At 47.1% G+C, this 10,168-nt stretch overlaps 1 protein-coding gene across 2 annotated transcripts in view; it reads left to right on the top strand.

Annotated features, from left to right (window-relative positions):
- The first annotated feature begins 8,247 nt into the window (after window positions 1-8,247).
- The window catches only part of MS4A15 (membrane spanning 4-domains A15), an 8,671-nt gene continuing 6,750 nt past the window's right edge, over window positions 8,248-10,168 (top strand). The window contains exon 1 of one of the 2 annotated variants that reach the window (XM_027858904.1): window positions 8,248-8,478. In XM_027858904.1, coding sequence (XP_027714705.1) covers window positions 8,254-8,478 — 225 coding nt within the window. In that variant the 5' untranslated portion in view covers window positions 8,248-8,253. The remainder of the gene's footprint in view (window positions 8,479-10,168) is intronic. The other variant, XM_027858903.1, reaches the window with a different exon arrangement.

The raw sequence follows: 10,168 nt of genomic DNA, 5'->3' as shown, positions 1-10,168 counted from the left end.
GAAGGAAACTGACCCTAAGTGAAGCTAGGAGGTGATGAAGGAAGGATTCCAAATGCGGTCTTCCTGAATCCAAGCTCAGAGTGCATGGCACAGCTCTGCAGGGCTCAGGCTTCTTCTGGCCCATAACAGACAGTGAATTTGAGAGCCCTGAGTCAGAGGGAACAGAAAGAACAAGTGAGACCCCCGAGCTCCCCATGCTCCCCGTGCTCCTCAGCTCTGAAGATTCCTCCTGCAGATGTGTTCGCAAAAGAAGCTGTGATTTCACAGCCTCTCTCCCCACTCTGCTCACACCTCCCAAGTTATAAGAACCTGTGAACTAGGGCATGGCTGTCTCCCCTCCCTTCTCTCTTTCCTTCATGAATAAGTGAGATGGAAGCCAGCCTGGGGAAGGCTAAGCCTCCAGAGGACATATTCAGCCCAGGCTTCCCACAAAACCACCGGGCACCTAGCATGGGCTGCCCACCCTAGCTCTGCAACCACTGCCTTGAGCCACGCAGCGCATGTCGCTGCCTGGCCTTGCCAAAGTTGGAGGGACCTTAGGAGAGAACTGGAGAAGAGAGCATGGAGGAGCGGGCAGGAACCTTGGATCATAAAGACATAGATTATTCTTGTGCTCTTGTGGATACAGAATATTAATAATCAAGAATTTGTACAATGCTTCAAGATTTACAAAACGCGTTGTATATATTATTTCATTTGATCCAGATCTTGGAAGCAGTTTCAGAACAGAGTTTGAAGGTGGGAGGGACCTTAGAATACAGAAAGTCAGAGGTGGGAGGGAGTCTTAGAACATGGAATGTTAGAGCTGGGATGTTCCTTAAGATGTGAAATGTCCGAACTGGGGACGGGGGCTTAGAACATAGAATGTTAGAGTTGGAAGGGGCCTTAGAACAAAGAATGTCAGGGCTTGGAGGGACCTTCCCACATGGAGTGGCAGAGCTGGAAGAGACCTTAGAATAGGGAACTTCATAGCTGAGAGGGACCTTAGAATAAGGAGTCAAAGCCGGGAGGGCCCTTAGAACAGGGAATGTCAGGCCTGGGAGGAACCTTAGGATACAGAATCTTAGATCATAGATTGAGAGCTGGGACGGACATTAGAGGCCATCTGGACCAACTCTCTCATCGTACGGATGAGGAAACTGAAGCCTAGAGAAGTCAAGCCATTTGGCCAGAGTCACACAGCTAGCATGCGTCAGAGGTGAGATTGGAACCCAGGTCTTCCTACCGGCTGGGCCAGCACTCCATCCACTACGTCATAGAAGAGACGACAGAAATATCAGAATGGGGAGGGATACAGGATACGAGAGCAGAAGGGACCTTGGAGAACCTCTAGTCCAGGGTGGGGAACCTGCAGCCTTGAGGCCACACATTGCCCTTAATAAAAAGATTTGTTCTGTAAAACTTGGACTCATTCAAAAGGCCGCACCTGAGGACCTCGAAGGCCACTTGTGGCCTTGAGGCTGCAGGTTCCCCTCCCCTGCGGTCTAGTTCAACCCTCTGATTATACAGAAAAAGAAACTGAGGCCCAGTGAATCCCACAGCTGGCTAATGGAAAGAGAAGACAGGAGGGAAGGGAATAAGCATTTCTATGGCACCTACTATGCGCCAGGAACTGTGCTAAGCATGTAGCAAACACTCTTACTTGAATCACCTTAGAAGACAGGTGCTGTTGTTATCCCCATTCTATAGTTGAGCAGACAGATGTTAAGTGGCTTGCCCAGGGTCACACTAAGTGTCTGAGACCAGATCTGAATCCAGGTCTTCCTGACTTTAAGTGAAGTGCTCTGGCTGCCCAGGTCAGTCCCACCGTCTTCTATTTCCTGCCGGAAAGTCGGGAAACTCTTGCCCTAAATGCCTCTCTGAAAGGAGTTAGTTTCTCACCCCAGTGTCCTATACGACCTTGGGTAAATCTCTTCCCATTTTACAAATGAGCAAACTGAGTCCCAGAGAGGGAGATACGCACAGTTGCCCAGCCCAGGCTCTCACAGGGCTGTCAGTGAGGGACCAATATAAAAATGCCTCGAGAGACTGGAAATGCTGCAAAAACCAGGTGAGGCACCGCCAGTGCCGTCTCCTCTCCCTTGCATGGTGACCTGAGATGAATCCCGCCAAGCGCCCTGGTCTCATCAGCAGCCTCGCTGTTCTGCTCAGAACATGGGGACTTGAAGCTTCAGGGCTTTACGGACCATCCAGCCCAGCACCTTCATTTTACCAGGGAGGGCGAGTGACTTGGCCTCTTCCTGTGTCATTCTTATTCATTATTGCCTTCTACTGAGATGTTTTCACATCATATAGAACCAAGATTTTCCAAGGTTACACAGCGAGGAAGAGCCAGGATTTGAACCCAGGTTCCCTACCTCTCTTTAATAATTTGATCCTGACAACAATAATGATAATAATAATAACAAATAATAAATAATAAAATTAACAAATAGTTAATAACTAAAATATTAAGTAAATTAATAATGTTAATTAAAACAACTAAATAATTCATAAATTATAATAAGTAAATAAGTAAAATGAATATTAATAAATAATGCACAAATTGATAAAAATCATAAATGATAATAATATGAATACATAGGGGCTGCAGCCTGGCAGAGAGCCTAGAGCTCTGATCTCAGAGTCAAGAAGACCTAGGTTCTAGTTGTCTTCCTGGCTGTGTGACCCTGGGCAAGTCACTTAACTTCTCAGTGACCCAGGCTAGACTTTAAGACTATATGATGACCGGGCAGGTAGGTGCTGCAGTGGATAGAGCACCAGCCCTAGAATCAGGAGAACCTGAGTTCAAATCCAGCCCCAGACACTTATTAGCTGTGTGACCCTGGGCAAGTCACTTAACATGGATCGCCTCCAAAAAAAGGCCATGTGATGCCAGAGCTGGTATCAGTTTTAGTCGATGAGGAAAGTTGCTCACTTGAGGAACCTATACCAATGAGATCCCAGGTCCAACCAAAAACAAATAATAATAGTTAATATGGACGGAGCACCTTAAGGTCTGCAAGGCGCTTTGCATGTGCATCTCATTCAATCATCACAATAACCCTGCCGATCAGGTGTGATTATTATTCCCACTTCACAGATGAAGAACTGAGGCATGAAGACGTCAAATGACATGCAATGGGTCCTGTAGCGAGTAAATGTCTGAGGTTAGACTCAAACCCAGGTCTTGCTGATTCCAAGTTCAGCACTCTAGCCTCCATGGCACACTGATATTGCCCAGGGCTGAGCTCAGGACTTGGTATCTGTCTATCCTTGAGAGCCATCACCAGGTTATGGAAGAAAATGGTAGCATGGAATTCTAATCCCATTCCTCTGGCTCCAAATCCAGTGTCCCTTCCACTACACCACAGGTGGTACTTTCAAAACAGGTGGTGTCCCTTCTCTCCACTCCCATCTAGCTCCTTATGTCTTTATGGAAGAGAATTCAGGGGCCATCTGCCTTCCTTCTACAGATGAGGAGAGCCCCCTTCTCTCACCATGTTGCTTCAACCTGTCCATGTTTGCATAGCTGCCTTCAGCCAAAACCTCAGCCCAGTTCCACTGCCATCCCATGACTCATGTTCCCAGCTTCCAACAAAGGACTCATCCAAAGCACTTTCACTTTTCTTATGCCAAGCACACAATCAATCAACAAGCACTTATTAATCACCTACTGTGTGCCAGCTACCACATTAGGTGATGGGGATACAGAGACCATAAACAAAGCAATATCACAACAAACTCATAAGGACCTTGCATCCTAACAGGAAGACAACAGGGAACCGTATAAGCATGCACAGAATAAGTATAAAGAGACTAAAGACAGAATAATTTAAAATATAAAATAGTTTGGAAGAGAAGGCCAGATCAAGAAAGGCTTCCTGTAGAAGGTGGTACTTGAGCAGTGTCCTGAAGGAAAAGAGGGATTCTTTGAGGTACAGGTGAGGAGGGAGGGCATTCTAGGCATCTGGGACAGCCAGAGCAAAGGCAAAGAGAAAGCAGATGAAGTATGGTCAAGTGAGAAACAGAGATGGCCAGTTTGACCAGATCACAAAATGTGAGAGGGGGAGTAATGGCCAATGAGTTTGAGAAATGGGGTTGGGTTTTAAAAGTTAAACAGAGGAATTTTCTCTTAGGGGCAATAGGAGGCCACTGGAGTTTATTGAGTAAGGGAGTGGCGCAGTCAGCTCTGCACTTAAGGAAAATCACTTTGATTACTGTGTGTAGAATGTGCTGGAATGGCAAGAGATTTAAATCAGAGAGACCAAGGAAGAGGTTGGTAAAATAATCTGAACATGAAGGAATGAGGGCCTGAACTAAGATGGTAGCTGTGTGAGTAGAGAGAAGGGGTTGGATGCTAGAGATGTCACAAAGCAAGAAACAGCACTATTTGGCACCTCATCTGACATGTAGGATGAGGGCGAGTAAGAAGTTGGGTATAACGATGAGATTATGAGATGCTGGAGGGATGATGGTGCCTTTGACAGAAGTAGGGAAGTTCTGAGGAAGGGGAAGCTAGTGGGGGAGAGGCGACAAGTATTATTTTGGATACATTTAGTTTGAAGAATCTCCAGGAGATGCAGATTGGAGTATCCACGGGGTGACAAAGGGCTGAAGCTCAAGGAACAGATGGATACATAGTTCTGGGTATCACTGGTTGCTGTTGGTGTTTGGTCATTCAGTCGTGTTCTACTCTTCATGACCCTGGGGACCACAGCACGCCAACAATGTCCATGAGGTTTTCTCGGCAAGGATTCTGGAGAGATTTGCCATTTCCTTCTCCGGGGGCAAAGAGAAGTTAAGTGACTTGCCCAGGGTCATACAGCTAGTAAGTGTTTGAGGCCAGATTTGAACTCAAGTCTCCCCGACTCCAGGCCCGGTACTTTGTCCCCTGGGCCATCTAGATACCATCACTAGTACAGAGGTGACAATTAACCCCATGGGAGCTGATGAAGTCAGCAAGATAAAGTATGGAGAGAGAAGAATGGAGAACCTAGGACAGAGCCTTGGGGAACAATCACACTTCTGGAGCAGGATCTGATTGATGAACCAGCAAAGGAGACTGAGAAGAAGCAGTGAGGCAGGTAGGACAGGAACCAGAAGAGGGGAGTGTCACAGAAGCCCAGGGAGGAGAGATTGATCGACTGCCAAATACAACAGATAGTCTGAGAAGAATAAAGACTAAAAATAAAGCGACTTGGTAATTAAGCAATAACTGGTAACTCTGGATAAAGCAGTTTCAGTTAAGTGATAAGGCTGGAAGCCAGATTGCAAGAGGCTGTAGAGTAGGTGAGAGAAGAAGAAATGGAAACAGTGTGCATAAATAGCTTTTTCCAGGAGTTTGACTGAGATAGGGAGAAAAGATAAAGGCTTATAGCTTAAGGAGATAGAGTCTAGTGAAGATGGGAAGAAATAGACAAGTTTGAAGGCAATGAAGGAACCTAGAGAAGAAGTGGGGGGGGAGGGGAGGGGGGAGGAGATGAGAAAGGTGAGGGGGGGAGGGAGAGAGAGGAGAGAGAGAGAGGAGATGGTCAAGGCTGTAGATTGCAAGAGAAGACTAGAAGGGATGGTATGGTGGTATTAAGGGCAAATGTAAATGGAATGACTTTGGCAAGAAGGGCTACTTCACTGAAGAGGTGGGGATGATGATAAGGGATTCTGAGATAAAGAGAAATGCAGAAGAGGGAGCTCATGTTGAATGACCTCAATTTCCTTTTCTTAATGTAATTTTACTTTATTTTACTTTTCAAAATTAACAAGCACTTATTTTCTGTCCCTCTCATCTCCGCTCCCCCTCCCACACTATACTGCTTCTACTAGTCAAAAATCAACTGAGAGAGCGGGGAGGGGTGTGCATATCTTGAGAAGAGGAGAGGTTTGGAAAAGCTTTTGTGGGTAGTGAGATAAGGAATTAATTTTTGCTGTTCAGTTGTTTCAGTCACATGTGACTCTTTGCGGCCCCGTTTGGTATTTTCTTGGCAAAGATACTGGATTTGACATTCCCTTCTCCAGCTCATTCAATAGATGAGGAAATTGAAGCAAACGGGGTGATGTGACTTGCTAATATCTGATGCCAGACAGAATAAAAGTATTGCCTTGCAGCAGTGAGAGCCCAGTTGGAGATGGATACTGTGAATTTATAATGCAGCCAGTCAGCACAATTGTAAGATTTCCTCTAGTTCCATTCAGCAGCATGTAAATAAAAACAGAAGCTACAACAGCTTTATACCTAGGCTGAGGTTTGACATAGGATTATCAGCAATAAGAAGGCTGATAAATAAAGTTGATTTGGGTAATGATAGGATTGAGATGATAAAAGCAGGAAAGGGAAGGTGGAGCTGGGTAAAAGCCTGAGAAAACGCTAAGAGGCAAAGGGATCAAAGGTCTTGATGAAGGCACCAATGGGGTCAGAAGCGTTAAGTAATAGGAAGGGATGGAATGACAAGAGGTGATTGTCCACTGCAGGAATGTCAGAGCTTTGCACCTAAGAAATGCAGCTCTCGTGGGTCATGGTAAGAACTAGTGGGTGAACATCCCTCTGGAGCAGGGTGGAGCGGACCGTGGGATTTAAGGAAGCTGAGAAATCGGGAGGTTAGGGAGTTGGTGAGTACCTGTGGAAATCCTCTAACACAAAGGCAGGGCAAGGAAAGGAATATGGTGAGGACAGCGCTGAGTTCCTTGAGAAAGGAGAGAGAATGAACCTGGGGGAAGGTATACAACAGTCACCATTATCTGAATGAGTTTTTAAAAAAGAGAGAAAATTAATACCGTGAATTTCAAAAGAGGAATGAATAGTGAGTGAGGATGGTAAAGAGAGAGCCTGGGAGGAGCAGTGGGGAGCAAAGAGTCTTCTGACTCTTCTTCTAGGGCCAGGGGTGGAGTGGAGAAGGTGGCGTCATCGTGGAGGGTCAGGGAAGGCTGGCAGTGGAAGGAGTGTCAGAGAAAGAGGTTCAGGATGAAGGAAAGCTTATTCCTTACGGAGACACAGTGAAAGGGCAGGGTGGGAGCGGGTCTTGGGTGGGGGAGGATTAAGGAAGACAGGCAGGGAGAATAGAACGTGGAGGTTGGGGGTGAATTTCTCACGTGGGACCAGTGATTGATTAACACAGAGACAGGGAGAAAAATAGGTGAAAACTGAGAGAACCCAGGTGGGAAATTGTTAGTCACAGGCGGAGTAGTGGGTGGTAGATGAAAAGCAAAGCTCACAGTCTCCAGAGTGTGTCGTTGCTGGGCAAGGCCAGAGACAGAGGGGCTTTGCCAGCCTCACCAGCTCCCCCTGCGGGGCTGGCGGCAAGAAGCTGAGTGCTGAGCCAGGCCGAGATCTTGGGATGGCCCCCCCTCATTCACCTGCTCAGGGGTCTTCCTCAAGAGTAAGGAAAGGGCCCCGAGTGAGTTAGGTGGGGAAATGAGGCCAGCATGATCATAATATACTCATTATGTTAATTACAAAAAATGAATAATAGTTTTAGAGCTGAGAGCAACCTTGGAGGTCATCTACATGAGATGGCTTGAGACCCAGAGAGGGAAGGGGATTTGCCCAAGGTCACACAGCCACAAAGTGGCCAGGGCACCAAGAAAGCCAATTCTTCCATTTCTAAATCCAGCCCACTTTCCCCTGAACCACCCATGCCCTCCCGATAATTAGCAACAGTCCCCAGGGCTGCAGGGAGGCCATGCTTATCAAGGGAACACACACAAAAGAGGCAATATACATGGAGCACTTTGCAAGAGATGTTAGTCATTATCACCATCATGGCTTGTTAGAACAGTCCTGCCTTTCTCTGATATTTTCCCAAAGACTTCCTCAGGCACAGGTCTGACCATCCGCCCCAAACCTTCAATAGCTATCTACTGCCTCTGGGGGGAAATAAAAACTCCTCAACTGGACACCCAATGCCCTTTACAAGGTGACCCAGCTTCTGGCCTCCTAGCAGTGCTTCCCTCCATACATTATATTCCCTCAAAATCAGACTACCAGGTGGTCCCTGAACTCTTCTACCCCCTCCCACCTCTTCACATCCTACTGTGTGTTCTCAAGTCAGTCGGTATCAGGCCTCAGTCCCCTCATCTGTAAAATGGAGGGCTTAGCCTAAGTGAGCTCCAGGACCCTTCCAGCTCTCAATCCCACACCCTCGGTGACAAGGTCAATAGCAGAAGAATTTTAATTTCAGCCTTCTGGTCCCAACACCCTGGCAGCCAGCCATGCCTCCATCACCCGGGTGAAGATTCCTTTCTTACATGACTCTTTGTTTTCCAGCCTCTCTGGCCACAATGACCTCAGCCCCTGCCACCAATGGGGTGTTTGTGGTCATCCCCCCAAACAATGCCAGTGGTATCCTGCCAGGCCCAGCGATGCTGCCCAGGACTCTGTGCCAATCTCCTGGGACGTTGCAGTTTGAGGATCCACCAGCAGGGTCACAGCCTCCTGGGAATGTGCCCCATCAGAGATTTCCATCAGGTGAAACATTCCTGAACGGGGAGCCCAAGGCCTTAGGGGTAAGCCCCACCTCGGTGTCTGCTTTGGGCTGGGGGGGACGGGGCTCGAAGGGAGATGCTCCCTGATGGCAAGGACAGGGATTGAGGGGAGTCTCTGGAAAGAAAGGGCATCACAGATTTCACAGTTTGCCAGAACCCCAGTGTCTGGTTATTCTAGCCCGTATCTGAAGGAGAATCTTCCCCACAATATCCCTGGCAATGTAGGTACCCATAACTATGCTCAGCAATACAATGGTCCAGGAAAACTCTGAAGGACTTGTGATGAAAAAAGCTAGCCATCCCCAGACAAAGAACTGATGAGTCTGAAAACAGATTGAAACATACTTTTTTTTTACTTTATTTTTCTTGAGTTTTTTTTGTCTATTTTTCTTTCACAACATGACTATTATGGAAATGTTTTGCATGACTACACATGCATAAACTGTATTAAATTGCTTGCCTTCTCAATGGGGGGCGGGGAGGGAGAAACTTTGGAACTCTCCTGATTTGTAACTGAAGCTGCCATTGGCTGGGGAAATGGGCGTGTAGGAAAAAATACTTTTATCACTTATTTATTAATATGGTTTGAACGTAGCTTAACGTGGTTAGAAATTGTCTAACCCAAAAGTTGCCGGTAGAGGTCAGGTGACCTCAGAGACCTCCTGGGGAAGCCCATGGCTGAAGGGGATGCTTGGATCCCACCAGTGCTTGTGGTTTGGGTTCCCCAAATTGCTTGCTGCTGTACACCTCAATGTCCCTGATCTGGGGCCTGCCCCTCCGCCATTTTGCTTAACTGCTTATGTGAGCATGTGGTTCCTGCAGGCACTCTTGTTTGAACCCTATTTCATGTGAACCTCCAGAGAATGGACAAGGAGCCACCCCCTTTTCTGGCTCTCTCCTTTACTAAATGACCAAGTAGATTTCTTTCTAAAATGGTTTCAGATTTTGGGGTTTGTTCTCATGACTAACAGGCACCAGAGTGAAGAGGCAGAAGATGTCAGTTCTGCTTCTGGCCACTTGCTGGACAACTTTGGGCAAATCCTTTCCCTCTCTGGGCCTCCATTTCTTCATATGGAAAATGGGGGGGGGGGGGGGAGGTGGGAAAAAAGAATGTAAAAAACTTTTTATACATAACTGGGGAAAAATACAATACTAAATAAATGGTTTTTTAAAAAGTAGGCACCCAGCCTCTGCTTGAAGACCTTCAGTGATGGGGAGCTCACTACCTCCAGAGGCAGCCCATTCCACTTTCAGATAACTGGTGGATGAGTACTTTTTCTCCGACATCAAGCCTCACCATGTCTCCTTCCAACTCCCCACCACTGGGGCTAGTTTTTTCCTCCTGGGGCCAAACACATCCTCCACACCAAAGCCTTCCCTCTGCCTCTTAGAATTCCTCGAGTTGCCTTGCAAGGTCAGCTGGAATTTAGGGTTAGGGCCTTCCACTATATGGCACCTCTCTGGCCCCCCGCTGGGGCCTGCAGATGCTAAAGCTGGCTCACTCTTACACTCTCTCTCAATCTCTCTCTCTATCTCTCTCTCTCTCTTTCTCTCTCTCTTTCTCTCTCTCTCTCTTTCTCTCAATCTCTCTCTCTCTCTCTTTCTCTCTCTCTCAATCTCTCTCTCTCTCTTTCCCTCTCTCTCTCAATCTCTCTCTCTCTTTCTCTCTCTCTGTCTCTTTCCCTCTCTCTCTCTCTTTCTCTCTCTTCCC

This window comes from Vombatus ursinus, unplaced genomic scaffold (genome assembly GCF_900497805.2).
Source record: "Vombatus ursinus unplaced genomic scaffold, bare-nosed wombat genome assembly UNPS02013931.1, whole genome shotgun sequence".
In the NCBI taxonomy this organism is placed as follows: domain Eukaryota; kingdom Metazoa; phylum Chordata; class Mammalia; order Diprotodontia; family Vombatidae; genus Vombatus; species Vombatus ursinus.
The sequence above is the reverse complement of the archived record's forward strand: the minus strand, read 5'-3'. Positions and strand labels throughout refer to the sequence as shown.